Raw genomic sequence first — 19,474 nt, 5'->3', positions numbered from 1 at the left:
AGGTACTTCTCTGGACTTGTGTCGGCATTCTTCACAGTTTGACATTTATGATTTTTATAGATCCCTTCTGCATGAAGTGCAGATTTTGAGTTCATCGAGTGTCTATGTCTCCAAAGGCTTTGGAATTGTCTGATAATGACAAAATAAACAGCCGGCAGTGTCGGGGGTGGGTTGTGGGGTGTGGGTGAGTGGTAGGTGGGCTCACCAGTTTCTCGGGTATGTTTGTTGTACTGAGGCAGATTTGGGGGTATTTAAGGCTTTCCTAGCCTCTCCAAAAAACAGCCTCCAGGCCACAGTTATATCCTTTATAAAGGATATAAACAGAAAAGGGCCTTAACATGTGGTTGATCCCCACTCAGTAATGACTGTGGGCAGGTCCTCTAACATCTCAGAGCCTCAGTTTTCTCATCTGTTGAGATGTAGGCCCTGCCCACCTCACGGTGAAGGTGCTTAGGAGGCAATAAAACAGTTCAGATGTGCAGAAATAATACTATGCTGCCTCTGAGCCCAGACTTAACTGCTGAGCGGTGTCAGAGGCTCTCAAACTGCACCTGAGGCCCATCACCCTGCAGCCTAGTTTTCAAAGTTTATATATGTTTCTAGAAATCAATGGGAAATTCCAAGTCAGCTAGAAACATCAAAAAGCCATGAATATAGCCAAGTATATAGATAGTATAAAGTATAGAGAATAGTGTAAATTATTTCCCCTTAAAAATCTTTTTTCCTCCCCAGCATATTAGCTAGTATGGCATTTTTGGGGAAATTACTTGAGATACCTGGTAACTTGGGAACATGTGAAATCACCTCCGTGGCTGCTTCCAGTCACCACATTCCACTCTCTGTCGTAACTGTGAGTCAAGGAGAGCTTCCTTCACTCCAACTAAACCCCAGGGTTGTAGTCTTGTGGATATGGAAAGTCATGTACTTTTATCCCTCATTCTATATTTGACACCACAAAAGAAGCTGAAAGAATTGAAGCGGATTGTTCAAAGATCGCAAATCAGGGTCTCAAGGAGCTAAGCGATGAGGCTTAATTACTGATGGTCCAGTATCTGCGTGGGAATCAGGCTCACTTGGAGCAGTGAGGACCCACCTCTTTTTCACGTCGGTCAATTGAACAAAAGGAAAAATTGATGAAAATGAAATGAATGTGGTTTTATCGAATCACATGAAAATAAAGCTATATTTTCACCACTTAGATTGTTTTCCTCATTGTTGAAAGAATATCAAGGAGAAAAGGGTCACAGTTTCGTTTAGATGGAATGTTAATGTTAGTCTTTGTGTGCTAAGTAGCAGCACAAAAGCACTTTTCTAGTTTTTCATCTTGATCCCTTAGAGGGTGGGCTATATCCGCCAGGTAGGCTGCTTGTGCCCGGGGAGCTCAAGTTGCTCACCACGGTTTAGAGCAGCGATTCTTAAGGGCTGGTTCTTGAATTAGCAGTAGCAGCTGCAGCAACAAGTGGACCCCACCCCAGACCTGTCTAATCAGAAACGCTGGGGATTGGAGCCAGCAATCTGTGTTTCAACAAGCCCTCTGAGTGATTCTGTTGCATGCTCAACTTTGAGAGCCATTGCTTTAGGGACACGTAGAGCTACATTGCAGTGCTGAGTCAAAACTGATTTTAGAATATAGATGTTACTATGTGTAGGTCTTAGGGAGGAGGTTTGTATCTGACTCTTCTCGGTGAGTGTAGGAATTGCCTAATATAAATCCAAAGTGCTCAGTCAAAAGTGTTGTAAGTACTAGGCCTATAAGTGGCTATGAGAATAGAATTGCCAAAGATGGCCAAAGATAATTATTGGTTTACTAAAACTGTGCATGAAATACAATTTTCTTATCATAAAAAAGATGCTAGTATTATTCAGAATGTGAAGAATATTTGGACTGTAGGACAATAATGGATTCTAGCAATGTAAGGGGAAACATGCCAGAAAAGAAGGCACAACAGAACCCCGAGAAAGAGGACTTGAAGGAGGTGTCTTCAGGAAAGAAGGTGTGCATGGGGTGCAAAACTACTCTAAGTAGGTTACTCCAATCCAACACTAGGTTAGAAGTTCCAAATGCTTCAGCTGAAATCAGTGGGAAGGCATATGGGAACCCAGAACATCTAATAACACTTTGAATTAGATACTTACACATATACATTTAAGATTGTTTGCATCTAACAGAAAACTCAGTATAATGGTGACTTAAACAAGATAGTAATAGAAATTAATATAATTAATAGTAATTGAGAATAATAGAAATTTGGAGGCTGCTGGTCAAGTACTTGTGTGGTAGCTCCAAAGTCATCAGGAATCTGGACTCTTTCTGTCTTTTTGTCTCACTATTCTAGTTTATGGCTTCCATTCTCAAGGTATTACTTCATGGTCCAAAAGGGCAGCAGGAGCTCCAGCCATCATGTCTGTTCCAGGCTGTTGGAAGGATGAGAGGTAGAAGGGTAAAAGTGCCACATGCCTTTGTTCAGTCCTTTCCCTTTAAATAGCCTTCCTGGAAGTCAAATATAATATATTTCACTGACTGGAATTTAGTTACATTGGCTATTCCTAGTTGTAAAGGAGTTCTTGAAAATGCCATCTTTTAGCTGGACACCATGCTGCCTTATATAAAATCAGGTTCTCTTATCAATAGAACAAGGGGAGAACAAATAACAGGTGGCAAAGAGCGCCTCTGCCACAGATTCCTTATTTATTCTTGTTTTTAAGTCCTCAACACTGCACTCTGAGGTTTCATATTGCCGCAGTTAGTCTCTGTTCTGCTTTTCTCTTCTGTGGGTCTCTCCTCATCTGAAAAAAACAAGATTAATCTAATTTAAAGAGATATAGTGAAAATAAATAGGAAGGTGATTGGAAAGATTATATGTGTGTGTGAAAAAGTGAACAACAGATAAACAGGGCAAAATGAGTGTTTACCCAGCTCCAAATGCCTAGAGCAGGGATATTCTTAAAGGAGAATTTCAGCCTCCACTAAATGATGAGGTTTTTTTCCCCTAGCATTTAAGCCTCTCTCAGGGACCTGAATTAATCTCCTTTGGGTCACTGAGGGACCTCTAAGTACTTAGCTCTTGTATAATTTTGAAAACAATGAGTAGGCATTAAAGATAGTCATCATGCCTGCCACATCACCCTATGAAAAACATTATTTACTTTTCAGATTTCACATAATTTGCATTCTTTAATCTCCCTCATTATGACTGGTTTTCTCTGTTTTTTAAAAAATCATTATGCTAAAGCATTGGCATTTCAAGGTCTAAACAAAATGCTCTGTGTACTATGAACTTTATATACTTTCATTCATTCACTCAATAACCATTTATGACATATCCATTTAGTGTTGGGCACTGGGGTTTTGCTGTATACACAAAACACAAGGTTCCTTCCCTCATGGAGCTTACACTACAGTGTATGTGAGGGTGCTGTTGAGGGAGATAGACCATAAGCAAGTAAACAGGTAAATGAACAAGATATTTTCAGATAGTGACAAATGCTAAGAGGTAGTAGGAAGACACGATAGTAGGTGATGGAGAGGGAGGGGTAATTTAGAAGGGGAAGTTCCCATGTTGAGCTAAGATATGAATGTGAGACAAAGCCATTGACAAATACATGACTTACAATGATACAAGCACCTGAAAATTTTAATTTCTAAGTGCAAAATCATTCTCTCTCCTATGACACAAATGATAAAGAGGCAATTTTTATTTGAATCAAGTATCAACAAAAAAACCCTTACATCTGCTAAGGGTAACAGGTTTAAGAATACTAACGGTTAGATTGTCTGCAATATTAGATTTAATCTGAAACCTAAACAGCTACCAGTAGATGTATCTTCAAAATGAAACAAGTTCAGACACTGCTGTTGCTGAACCCCTATGCTAGGTTTTTTTGGGAAATGGAATACTTGACTAATCTCATTTGACTGATAGAGTACGTCATTATCAGCAAACTGGCAAGGGGAATTCTGTTACAAAAATGAATTCATTCTAATTATTATTTGAAAAAATCTGTTTTATATTTGTGATTCATAATCTTGAGGAATCACACATGTGCGGGAAGGGGAAGTTGGCATCTGCCATGAGCGCAGCAAATTTGATAAGATGTTCCAGTGGCTAGAGCACACTTATTCATTCAGTGTTCATAATTGGCTCCCTTAGAAACAGGAATGGTACTTATCTAGTGGGGTGAATTTAAAGTACACAGGGCGGCACCTCCTAGAGAAATGGAAATAAAAACAAAAATAAACAAATGGGACCTAATGAACCTTAAAAGCTTTTGCACAGCAAAGGAAGCCATAAACAAGGCGAAAAGACAACCCGCAGAATAGGAGAAAATATTTGCAGATGAAGCAACTGACAAAGGATTAATCTCCAAAATTTACAAGCCCCTCATGCAGCTCAATATCAAAGAAACAAAAAACCCAATCCAAAAATGGGCAGAAGACCTAAACAGACATTTCTCCAAAGAAGATATAGAGATTGCCAATAAACACATGAAAGGATGCTCAACATTACTAATCATTAGAGAAATGCAAATCAAAACTGCAATGGGGTATCACCTCACACCAGTCAGAATGGCCATCATCAAAAAATCTACAAACAATAAATGCTAGAGAGGGTGTGGAGAAAAGGGAACCCTCTTGCACTGTTGGTGGGAATGTAAGTTGATACAGCCACTATGGAGAACAGTATGGAGGTTCCTTAAAAAACTAAAAATAGAGCTACCATACGACCCAGCAATCCCACTACTGGGCGTATACCCAGAGAAAACCATAATTCAAAAAGAGTCATGTACCACAATGTTCATTGCAGCTCTATTTACAATAGCCAGGTTATGGAAGCAATCTAAACGCCCATCAACAGACGAATGGATAAAGAAGATGTGGTACATATATGCAATGGAATATTACTCAGCCATAAAAAGAAACGAAATTGAGTTATTTGTAGTGAGGTGGATGGACCTAGAGACTGTCATACAGAGTGAAGTAGGTCAGAAAGAGAAAAACAAATACCATATGCTAACACATATACATGGAATCTAAAAAAACAAAAAAATGTCTGAAGAACCTAGGGGCAGGACAGGAATAAAGATGCAGATGTAGAGGATGAACTTGAGGATACGGGCAGGGGGAAGGGTAAGCTGGGACGAAGTGAGAGAATGGCATGGACATATATACACTACCAAATGTAAAATAGATAGCTAGTGGGAAGCAGCCGCATAGCACAGGGAGTTCAGCTGGGTGCTTTGTGACCACCTAGAAGGGTGGGATAAGGAGGGTGGGAAGGAGATGCAAGAGGGAGGAGATATGGGGGTATATGTATATGTATAGCTGATTCACTGTTTTAAAGCAGAAACTAATACACTATTGTAAAGCAATTATACTCCAATAAAGATGTTAAAAAAAAAAATGTACACAGGGCAGGACTTCCCTGGTGGCGCAGTGGTTAAGAACCCGCCTCCAAATGCAGGGGACTAGGGTTCGAGCCCTGGTCTGGGAAGATCCTACATGCCATGGAGCAACTAAGGCTGTGAGCCACAACTACTGAGCCCACGCACCACAACTACTGAAGCCTGCGTGCCTAGAGCCTGTGCTCCGCAGCAAGAGAAGCCACTGCAATGAGAAGCCTGTGCACCGCAACAGAGAGTAGCCCTTGCTCACCGCAACTAGAGAAAGACTGTGTGCAGCAATGAAGACCCAATGCAGCCCAAAATAAATAAAGTTAATCGTTATTAAAGTATACGGGGCTTCAGATTTGATCTCTCATTTAAAAAAAATTACCAGCTTTTATCTATAAGAATGATTTCTGGGGGCTTCCCTCGTAGCACAGTGGTTGAGAGTCCGCCTGCCAATGCAGGGGACACGGGTTCGTGCCCTGGTCCGGGAAGATCCCACATGCCGCGGAGCGGCTGGGCCCGTGAGCCATGGCCGCTGGGCCTGCGCATCTGGAGCCTGTGCTCCACAACGGGAGAAGCCACAGGAGTGAGAGACCCGCATACCGCAAAAAAAAAAAAAAAAGAATGATTTCTGAAAAATTAAACTTGATTCTCACTATAACATAGTCATGCCACTAATTAGTGCCAAGTTCTTTTGTACCTCTTCAAAATTTGAGGAGTTGAAATTTGAAAGACAATAATAAAGCATACAAGAGAGGAAGAAGCCACTACAGGATGGTTTAATGTCAAATAATGTGATATTAATTTAGAAGCCAACTAAATTTTAGAACTTTAAAAAACAGAATCATGCATGAGCAATACAGAGTGGAATCTGGATCCTGACAGGAAATCCAGCCTCAGAAAGCTAAGCATAAACAGGAGGTTGGGGGAGGAATGGAAACTTTCAGGTGTATTGGAATTAAATGACCCCTAGGTCCTTTCTAGCTCCACATATCTGATTCTAAGAGTGCTGAAAGAATGTGTTAACCTGTTTTTAAAAGTGGCATTATTGAAATATAATGTACATGACCATAAAACTCACCCATTATAATTATACACTTCAAAGATTTGTAGTAAATCATAGAGTTGTGCAATCATCACCATAATCTAATCCATTTTTTTCCATGTTGTTTGTGGGGTAGAAGCCATTTTATTTTTCTAGTGTAAAGGTACACAGTGACACATTAAAATTGTAGAGCAAGTTTCAAGGATGCTAAGGTGACTCACTGAAAGTATGTGTAATAGACATGTGCAGGCAGCTGATCTACTGAAACAAATAGGGAGAAAGAAAGGGAAGGTGGTGGCTGGAGGCAGTGCAGAACAATGGTTACCACCACGCCTTAAGGTCAGATTGCTGAAGTTCAGATTCTGGCATCCCTACTTCCTTAATAGCTGTCTGACCTCAAACAAGCTACTTAAACTCTCTGACCCTCATTTCACTCATCTGTAAGTTAACAGCACCTACTTCATGGGGTTATGAAGGGTAAAGGAGATAATTTATGCAAGGGGCCCAGCATAATCCTGGCACATAATAAGTACTCAATAAATGTTAGCAATTTTTATAATTGTCACTGGATGACCATTAAATAGCCCTTCATGAGCCAGACACAAAAGATCATGTGCTCTGTGATACAATTTATATGAAATTCTAGAAAAGGCAAAATGAGAGTGACAGGGCTTCCCTGGTGGCGCAGTGGTTGAGAGTCCGCCTGTTGATGCAGGGGACATGGGTTCGTGCCCCGGTCCGGTCCGGGAAGATCCCACATGCCCCGGAGCGGCTGGGCACAACAGTGAGAGGCCCGTGTACCGCAAAAAAAAAAAAAAAAAAAAAAAAAAATGAGAGTGACAGAAAGCAGATCAGGCAGATCAGTGGTTGCCAGAGGCCAGGGAGTGGGGGAAGGAAATTGACAGCAAAAAGGCACAGGGAACTTTTTGGGTGTGTTTTCATGATTGGAATGGTGTTTTGTAAACATCTGTTATCAAATTACAAACTTAAACTTGGTGAATTTTATCGTATGTAAAATAAAGCTGACCAACCCCCCCCCCCACCAAATACCCTTATAATTTTTCAGTTGGATAGTTCAGTTACCTTACATGTTATACGCAGGAATCAATTTCTAAACGAAGCCAACAAATATTTGTTGAGCATCTACCACGCGTAAGGCACTGTTCTAGGTGCTGGGGATACAGTTTTGAAGAAGACAAACAGCATCCGTACCCTCATGGATCTTATAGTTCAAGCACGAATTATGCACATATGTTTGGGGTTACAAAATGGGTCATCGTGACAGGATATTGGGAGGAGGGGTAGAGGAGCTCTAAGTTGTATAAATATATGTCCTGTGGTTTTTCTGTTATTTTTCAACCATACACAGAAGCAAACACAGCATTCCTGTATCTGAAGATGATGTCCCTGACTTAGTGTCTGGACAGGTGGAATGACAGAGACCTTTGGGTGACTTGTGACCTTGACTCAAGGCTGCTCTCTGGCCTCACCATCTGCGAGATGCAGTGCGCACCTGGCGAGGGAAGGGGACTGGCACTGGCCCAGAGACCAGGTGGACGGTTCAAAGGGGCATCAGGGTTAGGTGGCTTTGACCTTGGTTGGCCTCGTAAACCCAGCGCTCTCTTGGCTCCAGGCCTCCCCACAGAGTACTGGTAGCTGGTACTCTCAGGTGCCTTTCCAGAGAGTGGGCCAGACCAGCGAACTTCGCCAGTGACTCCGCCCACGAGGTGACCCCGCCCACGCAATGACCCCTCCCATGTGGATCCTAAGTGGATGCCGTCTGGAGGCGGAAAAGCGTTGGGGAATCTGATTGGCTGCTCTAGTCAGAGCCGCGTAGAGGGCGGGGCGAGGCCTGCAGGGGGCGGAGCTTGTGTAGAGGCCTGCCACCCGGCGCCGGCTCGGGGAATGGATGCTCTTCTGGTGTGCGGGCGCCGGGGGCGGGGAAAGCACACGCCCAACGGCGCGCTGGCCCCGCCCGGGACCCGGCGGGAGCGCGGAGGCACCCTCTTCCTCCTTTGCTGGCGCTGGGCTGAGCCCGGAGCCGAGAAACTGAGTTGGCTCTGAGCTCCCTGTTTGGTTTCTGGGCGGCGGCAGCCGGAGGAGGAACATGGCGCTCGTAGGCAACGGAGCAGAGTTGGAAGCGGACGAGGTACTGGCTGGTGGGGAGTGTGGGAACTGCCCCTGGAGCCCGGGAGGAATGAGCGAGCTCGGCAGGGTTGAGCGAGTCCGGCAGGGACGGTCAAGGTTCCGCCCCCTTGGTTCCCCGTCTGGGACCTGCAGCCTCTCGCCCGGGGGAAGGGACAGGGATTGCGGCTGGGGACACGAGGCCTTGGGAGGTCTGTCCTCGCTGGAGCGAGGAGTGTCTCTGCGGCTCTCGGAGCGGAGGCGCTGCTGAAGTTGCGGGCGCCGGCATCGTGGGCTCTTGCGGATCGGAGGACACCACGTCCGGCCAGCGGGTGGATGGGTGCGAACGCGCGGGAGCGCAGGACCCGCAGTTACAGAGCAGTACTGAGCCTCACTAGGGACGCCTAGGCTTTATGAGGTCTGACTCTGAAGTCCCGACATTGGCCCTTTAGAGTTTGTAGAATCGTCTCTTGACCTGGGAATTTCACCTTCTCTGGAAGTTTCCAGTGGCAGAACAGAAAGGCTTGCAATCGATGAGAGGAGGGGGACAGTCGGAGGAAAAAGGAGCCCTCGGGGTGTCTGCACCCGCGGGCAGTGCAGGGCTGCCCAGGGGCTGGAAGGCTAGGGACCTGGAGCAGCAGCCCAGGAATTGGTGCTTTCCCCTCCGTGTACGGGGCCCGGGCCTTTTCCCAGCAGGTTCCCAGTGTGGGTGGTGGACGGAGGGAAGGCTCTTGGAGAGCCGACTCCGGCCTCTAGTGGTCTCGACTGTCTTTAAATAATTAGCCACTTCCTTCTGTGGCTGGCGCGCCCGGGTCTGAGCACCCTCGGGCGGGCGAGCAGGACCTGTTGATTTATCGACTGTTCCTTTGAGCAGTTGGCAGCTCCGGAGAGACGCGCTCTCCGGCGCTTGAAGTTGAGGCCAGCGGCGGCGGCCGCAGGAGCAGCACCCACAGCGGCTGCTGCTGCCATTTTACCTGACTTGAATTTTACAAGTCGCTGCCTGAGGAGGCTTAGTTTCAAATGATGCAATAGTGGAAGATCTGGAGTTGGCGGGTTAAGCTTCCTGTCCATCCCTTTCAGTGTCGGGAAACTCTTCTGAGAACGAATACTATGTTTGAAATGTAGCACTTAAAATAAAACAAAAACCGAGCTCCAGCTCCTTTACACGACTGGCCGACAGGAGGGCAAGCCTGACTGTCCAGAAGCTTCCTTACAACATGTGCCTTCCAAGGAGGGTATCAGGACCACAGATCAATGAACTAGAGCTTGCATAGCTGCATCTATTGTTGAAATTTTAAAATTACACATAAAGGCAAATGATGAAATAGCATATTTGTTGCCGTTTTCATCTGTGACAGCCTTTCTTTATTTACAGCCTTAGGCTGTCTTTTTGGTACGACCTGGAGCTGGCTTTTTTCATTCCTCCTGTCTTAGATCTTTTCTGTAACCAACATCATAACACTCATAGTGCTTTGACTATACATTCACTTTATCCTTTAAAGGTTCTTATCGCTCCCTGCTGTATATTAAATTATGTATCCGTGTTCTTGGCATGCAAGGCTCTCTACAGTGTAGTCTCAATCTGATGTCCCAGCCTTGTTCCCAGCCACTTTTCTATTTATAACCATTTAGTTTAATGTGTTATGCCTGTATTAGAAATAAGGAAACAAGACTGGGAGTAGGGAATTCCCTGGCAGTCCAGTGGTTAGAACTCTGCCCTTCCACTGCAGGGGGCATGCGTTCGATCCCTGGTTGGGGAACTAAGATCCCACATGCTGCATGGCACAGACAAAAGAAAGGGACTGCGAGTAGCTACTAAATGTGGAGTGAAATTTTTGAATCCCTGGGCTTCTTGTTGAAAAAGATTTGCTACACTTAGGGTGATATAATTGTCTAGACCAGGGCATTGTTGGGAGAGAACACTTGGACAGTAGGTGTAAACTGGGACTGTCTTGGGCATATTGAGACATGGCTACCCTAGCTGTGCCCACAGCCTGCAAGGTGAACCTAATGCCATGCGTTTGCTAGGCAGGAGGGCTCTGGCTCTGTGGGGGAAATTAGGTTTTAGAGCAGCAGAGAGCCTGGCACACAGATACTTGGTAATACGTATTTATTGAATGAATAAATTCAATGAATTTATTGAATGAATGAAGACTGTGCTTAATAACGTCTCAGTTTTTGCCATATCTTTCGTTTGTTTTTTAAAATTCAGTAACTGTTAGGCTCCCATTACATGTTAGGTACTCTACTGGTCCTAGGAAATGAGCAAAGTACAATCAGAATTTTTTTGTTCATGCCAAATCCACTTTTGTTCCTCATGGTGCACCATTTCCATTGGAATAAATTTTGCAAACATTTATTGAACATTTGCTTCGTGCTTAAACTTAGTAGGTGTCTTAGAAACAGAAGGCAGTTTTGGCTCTCTACGGTTCTCAGTCTGGGTAAGGAGATATGGCACGTGAACAAGAACTCTAGAAAAGAGATCAAGGCAGGGTAAGCAAGTAAGAAGTGATGCATTGTCAACCGGGTACCCTTGACTTATTTGTGGAAAGTCCTTCACTTTCAGTGGGCTGAAGCACTCTACCACAAGCGCACAAGACCCTGCTCTTCAACTTTCTGGATGTGTGAAACTAAAAGAGCTGGGAAGTTTTTCAAACAATATAAATTTGATAGTCTTTGAGGCCACTATTTGATATGCTAGGAAAGTAAAAAGGGACAAATTGGTGTAGTTGGAAAAGTGGTAGGTTAGGAATTAGGTGAACTGGGCTCTCAGCTCAGTCACTAATTTGCCCAATAGCCATTCATTCATTAAGTGTGCAAACATCTGACTGTGTTATGTCCTAGCTTGGAGATACAACAGTGACCCAGGCTGACAAGGTCTCTGTCTATAACAATATAGTGACCTTGATTGAGCCAGTCTCTCTACCTCTTAGGGCTCTTTTAAGTTTCCTCATCTGAAGATGGAGGGGCTCTATGAGCCCTGAGTGTTCTTCCAGCTCCAAAAGTCTACACTTTTAGAGGTGGGGGGCTCCTTTGTTTGGGAGAAAGGCTAATAGTATGGGAATCCCTTTTCTTTAAAAGTACCCAAGGAGATGATGGTAGTAGAGGGGCCCTTATTATCGTTGTGGGATGGGGTGTTTTCTTAGGTAAACTGGTGTTTTTTGTTTTTTTTGTTTTTTTCTCTAAGTGCTAGGAGGGTAAACGTGGGAACACAGAGGTTAGGGCTTGCAGCCTCAGGGGTGGCAAAAATTGGTTCTGGAGGGAGGCAGAAACTTCTCAGATGTTCCAGTGGTTTGTGGCCCTTCAAAGCTTGGTGGGCAAAATCTTACTTCTTAACATTTAAATTTCTCTCATTGGTTTTTCTTGGGTATTACACAAGCAACATTGACATTGAGTTCATGGAAGATATACAGAATGTATGCAGGGTCATTACTACAAACCTATGGCAACTAGATGGCTATGACTGGAGAACTTTCTGTCCATCAATAGCTTGATCCTGAAGCCATATCTCTGTTGGTGACTTCCTTATCCATTAGGGCTGCCTTTGGCTGCCTTGTGGTTGTTAAGTGCTTATGTTTGACCCACACTACTTTGTGTGTGACTTGGGATTTGAAAATTAAATAAAAGTACTTTATATTTTATTCTTTAATCCTATTAGAATTATTCAACCCACTAAAACTATGCCAAGTATTGAAAAGAGAAACTATTGATGATATCTGAAGGAATATGTAGCAGCTGGATAAGTTAAAAATTATTTTCTCATATAAAACAAGAGTTAAGTTCATGAAAAATAACTTTTAAGAAGATTTTGTTTTCAGTTGTTTTACCTTTTCTGGAAAAATAGCAGTTTTGAAAGTTTGAAAAATTTGGTTACATTGCTATTATTATGTAGAAATTGGCAATTTTTATGTATAATTTGATACATCACATTTTTACATTAAAATTACATTAAAAGTTACTCAGCAAATACAAAGTTTAATGTTAATAGCTTTAAATTTTAAAACATGACTTAACATTTTTATTGCCATTCTGAACCCATTATTATATAAGAAGAATAAACTTTATACTTGCTCTTTTATGTATAAAGTACAGATATATCTCTGTGCTATTAACATTTCATGGGGAATGTGGTTAGGAAAAAAAATGTCTAAAAAGGCTCCTGGGGCAGGAGGACAATATTGAAAAAAAGTTGAGAAACACTGGATTACGGAAAGAAATGGTTTACGTGACAAATGCTTTCATGGCCTGAATTTTTGGCCCAGGACTTTTTGGATCTAATTCTGATTTAGAAATTTTCCCCACTGGCCTTTTAGATGAAGTTTAGATAAAACTGATTGCTACAGTTTTCTTCGTATCAGATTCATTCTTTCATTCCATCAGTGTTCATTGAGCACCTCCCCAGGTGCAGCAGTCTTCAGGTGCTGGAAGTCCATACTGAGATAAGATGGCTTGATTGCTCTTGAGGAACACACGCTTTAGCAAAAGACACAGTTACACAAGTAACGAGTGCTGTCTTTGGGTCAGGGTAGATTTTAGATAGGAGGGTCATATAATTTATCATCCACAGCGGGGCCCTGGGGAAGTCAGTGTGCTGCTTTCAGTAATTACTCCAGGACAACAGGTGCAAACAGAAATGGTTGGTTGCCCTCATTTAGCGGCTGGCAAAGACTTTAAAGAAGAGGTGGTATTTGAACTGGGTCTTTAAAAAAATTTTTTTAATTAAAATATAGTTGATTTACAATGTTGTGTTAGTTTCAGGTGTATAGCAAAGTGATTCAGATGTATGTGTGTGTATATATATATATATTTTTTTTTTTCTTTTTTAGATTCTTTTCCATTTTAGGTTATTGCAAGATTTTGAGTATAGATCCCAGTGCTATACAGGAGGCCCTTGTTGGTCATCTATTTTATATATAGTAGTATGTATATAAAGGAAACAATCCCATTTACCATCGCATGAAAAAGAATAAAATACCTAGGAATAAACCTACCTAAGAAGGCAAAATACCTGTACTCTGAAAGCTATAAGATGCTGATGAAAGAAATCCAAGATTACACAAACAGATAGAAATGCATACTGTGTTCTTGGATTGGAAGAATCAATATTATTAAGATGACCATACTACCCAAGGCCATCTACAGATTCCATGCAATCTCTATCAAGTTACCAATGGCATGTTTCACAGAACTAGAACAAAAACTTTTAAAATTCGTATGGAAACACAGAAGAGCCCGAATTGGCAAAGCAATTTTGAGGAAGAAGAATGGAGCTGGAAGAATCCGGCTCCCTGAACTGGATCTTGAAGGGTGTCCTAGGTGGAGCAAGTGCAATAAGGCAGAGGCGTGGGTGGAAGTTGAGATGGGGCGGGGATGAGAGCACGCCCTGCGGTCAGCAGGGTGCTCAGCATATGGGGAGGAGTGCCTTGGAGGGCTGCGATCTCCTAAAAAATGGGGACCCAGAGGGCTTTTTAACTAGGCAAGAGTGATACAATTATTTATTTTAGGAAGCTAAGTCTGGTGAAGTTGGTGCAGCCAGACTCGGGGTGGTGGCAGGAAGGGCAAGAGGCTGTTGCGACAGTTCAGAATGGGAGGTGGTGAGGACTGGAGTGGAGCAGAGGTCTTGGGGTTGGAGAGAGGAGGCCAGAAAGGAGGGACTTCTCAGGGAGGACTCGGAGGAGGAATTGGCCTGCTGGCCTGTTCCCTAGTTGGAGGGGCAGTGGAATGGGCGGAAGGGAGGAGGCGGTAAGAGATGATTCTTGGCTGGCTGGCGGTGCTGTTACCTAAGAAGACAACTGGGTAGGATTCAGCCTTCCGGTGGGTGTGGAGGGTGGGGAAGGACCTCATGCAGAATTGACTCACCTGCTTGGCTCACTGTGACTTTCCTTACTGAGGGAGCACGGCCATTTGCTTATGAGTGGATGAATCTGGGCAAGGTTAGGAAAGGATGTTTGTAAATTGGTCCTGCAGGTGAGCGAGAGGAAAAAAATAGCATCAGCTTACTGTCGTCAGCCTGGATGCCAGCTCAGGTTAACAAACAGGCAATTTTCCTGAAATGTTCAATTTTTTTTTTTTTTTTTTGCGGTACGCGGGCCTCTCACTGTTGTGGCCTCTCCCGTTGTGGAGCACAGGCTCCGGATGTGCAGGCTCAGCGGCCATGGCTCACGGCCCAGCCGCTCCGCGGCATGTGGGATCTTCCCGGACTGGGGCACGAACCCGTGTCCGCTGCATCGGCAGGCGGACTCTCAACCACTGCGCCACCACGTGCGCCACACGGTGGACATGCCACCATGTCCCCTGAATGTTCAGTTTTGAATCATTTGAAAGAACATCTGTTCTGGGAATGCTACTTTCTCAGTGAAACTTGCCCTCATTTTCTGCTCACATCCCCTTTGCCCCACACCTCCTACCTCCCCCTCAAGTCCAGAGGTGCAGGCGTGCTTCTTAGACAGGAATCAGTTCTTCCTTGGGTTAGCTGTTTGCTTTCCTTCCTATCTTAGCTCCCTGCGCACGGGTGCTGTTACTAATTATGCACCGTGTGAACTGGATACTGTGAGTTCTGAGAGGCTAGTGGTTTCCATCTGGCTGTCTGTTGACAGTCCCCCGGCCCCCAGTCTCAGGTGCCCCGGTGGCCAGCTCAGGCAGGTCTCCTGAAGTTACTGTGTGCTCACTTCCCAGGAGAGGAGTGCCCGGGGATTCGCCTGGGCGCTGAGAGGCTTCCTGGGGAGAGCTTCCCTTTGTCAAACCTCCCCTCGGTCACTGTGTCAGAACTTTCCTCTTCCATCCCTGTGCTTAGTGGGAGTCGGTCACATCCCCAGACTCTGGCCAGTCGGCCGTACTGGCTAGGTCACCACACCTCTCTAAAGGGACTCTTGACGTGTTGACTTCCTGGCAGTTCATAATGCCATTATGCGTCTTGAGCTCTTTATTGAAAGACTGGGTGTGTAGTAAGAGCTTTTTTTGCTGAGATCTGTGGACCTGTATTTTAAAATATTTTAGTGAAATGATGCACTATGTATATTTGTTGGGTCTGATTGTAACTAGTGAAGGAGAAGATTATTCAGTCTAAGTTCATGTATCGGGTTTTATGCCAGGTGCTCCTGCCCTAAGTGATGGTCTAGCGGGAGGTGGGGGTGTAAACAAATAGATGCAGTTATCTGTGCTGAGAACTACACAGGAGGGATGCCGAGGTGCTTTGGCAGCACGGAGGAGGGCATCTCACCTGGAGTGGGGAGAGGGAATGGGTAATCAGGGATGGTTTCCTCAAGGAGGCCATTTCTTAGACATTCTGGGTCTTGCGGGATGAGTAGGGGTTAGCCATGTAGAAGAGAGCTGGGGACAAAGGGGACTCTTGCAGTGCGTCCCGGGGAGAGGGAACAGCAGGCATAGGGTTCGGAGGTGAAGAAGTGCTTGTGGTGCTCTGGGTGGCAGGAAATGAGGCTCAAGGGCAGGAAGGGCTCTTCTAAGTTTTTCATGCTGAATCGTGGATATCATGATGTGCAGTGGTGTGCATTTAAGGGTTTCAGCTGAGCAGAGGTGTGGTGAGATCCGAGCTGTAGGTTGGTCCCTCTGGCAGTGCATGGAGGCCGATTGATTGGAGGAAGACAGGACCGGAGGTGGGGAGGGAGGTTGTTTTCTGGTGTTTTTGTTTTGTTGAATGACTGTTACAGCCCCCTGAAGGCCCACTCTGTGCAGCGCTAGCTAGGTACTGGGATAACATGATGGGAAAGACATGGCTTTGATCCCTCTGGAGCAGCCAAGCAGGAATATGGACACACAAAACCACTCTCACCTGGAATGGAGGGGCGAGTTCGGCGAGCTTGTAAGCAGGCCTGGGGCTTCAAGAAGGAGGAGGAAGAGAGGGCTTTCCTGGGGTTGTCACTCACCCTGAAGGTGCTGGTGAGGCGTGCCTCCCTGCCCCTCCGCCCCCAAGTCAGATCAGCTAACTTGGTTTCCAGACGAAGTCTTTACTGCCCAGCTGTGTGACTTAACCCCTTTGGGCCTTGGTTTCCTCTTATGTAACCTGAAGGAATTGACCTTGATGATCTGTTTCTGAAGTTCTCAGCTTTGACGTTTGTGATCTAGAAGGTGACATGGGATCTGGACTTTGAGGGGTGGAGTTTTAGCAGGCAGCCATGGAGAGCAGATCATGGCTTCATTCCTTCAGGCAGAGGGACCAGTGGGGAAACATGCCCGGGCATGGGTGAAGCTTGGTGGAGGCTGAAGTGCAGACTGTGCGAGGGCTCTGTGGTCGAGGCTGGAAGACAGTGCTGTATGTGTTCCAGCAGATTTTGGTAGGTCTTGAACGCTCAGCTAAGCAGTTTGGCTTTTTTGTTTTCGTTTGTTTTTTTCAATTTTCTTCCTTGACATATGTATCCTCCCACATTTGGGAAATGTGTTTCTTTTTTTTGTTGTTTTTTGATAAAGGAAGCAATGATGATCCCATTTCTTTTCCTTTCCCAGCCCCATTTCCAAAGTACTTAGTTTTAAACTGATGACTGTAACCTGCAATCCACTAGTTAAGGAGGCAGACAAGTCAGGCACGATTGAGTACTTCCATAGGCTGTGTTTTGTCACATAGACTCTTACCCTCAGCTAAGTTCTCAGACGCAGAAGCCCTGGACCCACGACTCTGGTGCCGTCAGCAGGACCAGTCAGGGGTTCTCTGAGGGTGTCCCTTTGTCCTCCTTTTCTCTTGCCCTGCTTCTTTAGGCTGCTTTGCCCCAGAGTTCTGGGCTTCCTGGTCTATTTTCCATGCATGAATCACAGTCCTTCCACTCAGAGCTAAAGGCAACAAACCTCAGAGTCTCACCTCGTTTTTTCAGACCAAATGGGGTAGGATCTTTTTGAGAGGAGGCGAGCAACACAGATGACAGAGTGGGAGAGTCCGGAAGAGAGGTGAATGAGGCCTGGCTCCAGGACCCTCTGCCGGAAGCACTCAGATGTCATCATCTGTGCAAAATCATCACCCGAGTGCTTGTTGTTCGAGAATAGCTACCCCTGGCTTGGATTCCGGTCTAGGCTTCTCGTCTCATTTGCTGTGTGACCTGGAGCTCGTTATTTAACTTGTCTGATGCTTTTCATTTATAAAACAGGAATAATGACAACTACCCCATAAGGTTGGCAAACAGGATGAAATACGAGTCTGTTTTACAAAGCACCTGGCACGTAGAAGTACCCTTAACGTGCTAGTTTTCTCTTCCCTTCTGCTTTACCTTAAGGTATTGCTGCCACGGTTTATTATTTATGGGTTTGATGGAGAATCTGTTTTAGTGTGTCCGAATGTAGTTTCACCTTATTTTTGCAGCCTATAGGGGAGAAACTAATGCAGAAGTTCACAGCCTAGGCACAGGCAGTGACTGGCTGAAGGCCATCCAGCTCACTTAGGCATGGAATGAGGGTTAGAAGCCAAGTGCTGTAACTCTACATTCATGGCCCTTTCCACTAGGTCAGGGAGTGGCAGACTGTGCTGCAAGAACAATGTAGGCTCCCTCCTGCCTGTTCTTGTAAATAACATTTTATTGGAATACAGACATGCCCGTTTGTTTAGGTGCTGCCTGTTGCTGTTTACACTCAATGTCAGAGGTAGTAGTTAGGACACACCATATGGCCCATGTGGCCTAAATATTTATAGGGTCTTTGGGGAAACATTTTGCTGACCCCTGTACTAGGTGATTTCTAGGGCTATATGTGAGTTTGTTTATAAAGCGTCGTAAGCTTTATGAATTAAATTTGCTTGTTTCCTTAATACTCCTATTATAGGCATCAAAAACTCGGAAAACGTAGAAATCTATTTGACACACCCCATGAAGTGCTGTGGCAGAAGTTCTGGAGTCAGACGGGTTTGAATCCCTGCTCCTCCATGTACAGACTTAGATAAGTTAATCTCTCTAAGCTTCAGTTTCTTCATCAGTCAAATGGGGATAATGTTGTAGAACCTGCTTCAGAGAATTATTTATTTATTTATTTATTTATTTATTTACTTTTGGCTGCATTGGGTCTTCGTTGCTGCATGCGGGCTTTCTCTAGTCGCGGAGAGCCGTGGCTACTCTTCGTTGCGGTGCATGGGCTTCTCATTGCCGCAGCTTCTCCTGTTGCGGAGCATGGGCTCTAGGCGTGCGGGCTTCAGTAGTTGTGGCACGTGGGCTCAGTAGTTGTGGCTCGCGGGCTCTAGAGCGCAGGCTTGGTAGTTGTGGCACACGGACTTAGTTGCTCCGTGGCATGAGGGATCTTCCTGGACCAGGGCTCGAACCCGTGTCCCCTGCATTGGCAGGCGGATTCTTAACCACTGCACCACCAGGAGAGTCCTCAGAGGGTTACTGAGAGGATTAACACCCTATAAAGTGCTTAACATATGGGGTGCAAATGTTGGCCCTTAGTACTATTATTATTAAGGCTGCATGATGCGGATACTTGACATTGATTTCCCAATCCAATAAGGAACTGACCTTGCATAAACGTCGGCCCATGCAGAGTCCTGCAAGACTCCTCTTCCACTTGGATTCCTTTAGGATGATGCAGATACCTCTAAGGCTAATCTCAGGACTCCAGCTAGGTCAATTCTGCAAGTTTATAATCCTCACACCTCTCCCTCCCTGAGCGGAGAGGGGAAACCACTTACAGCAAAAGAGAGTATAAACATGGGCTCAAAGGGCCATCTGTTTCAGCAGAACAGTGTTTATAATAGTCAGCAAGGGACTTGGCCATATCCGTAATATTTTGAAACTGACATTTGCCCCCTGACACCTAAGTGGTACGTGTGGTAACCTCTAGTTTCTCCAAATGTGTGGTTGTGCAGGATGGTCCCCTCTTTAACATTGGTGAATGTCATAACATTCTTATGACATTTCCATAAGATCGTGAAGCACCTAGATGTTAATAGGAGACTGTAGGAGGTATGTTTGTGTTCGGCTACTTAGT

General features: G+C 44.9%; 1 protein-coding gene across 1 annotated transcript in view; it reads left to right on the top strand.

Annotated features, from left to right (window-relative positions):
- Nucleotides 1-8,420: 8,420 nt before the first annotated feature.
- The window catches only part of TTC39B (tetratricopeptide repeat domain 39B), a 133,474-nt gene continuing 122,420 nt past the window's right edge, over nt 8,421-19,474 (top strand). The window contains exon 1 of the mRNA XM_027105888.1: nt 8,421-8,582. Coding sequence (XP_026961689.1) covers nt 8,541-8,582 — 42 coding nt within the window. The 5' untranslated portion in view covers nt 8,421-8,540. The remainder of the gene's footprint in view (nt 8,583-19,474) is intronic.

The sequence above is a fragment of the Aethalodelphis obliquidens genome, unplaced genomic scaffold (assembly GCF_003676395.1).
Source record: "Aethalodelphis obliquidens isolate GAN/ISIS:26980383/991018 unplaced genomic scaffold, ASM367639v1 scaffold7, whole genome shotgun sequence".
Classification (NCBI taxonomy): Eukaryota; Metazoa; Chordata; class Mammalia; order Artiodactyla; family Delphinidae; genus Aethalodelphis; species Aethalodelphis obliquidens.
The sequence above is the reverse complement of the archived record's forward strand: the minus strand, read 5'-3'. Positions and strand labels throughout refer to the sequence as shown.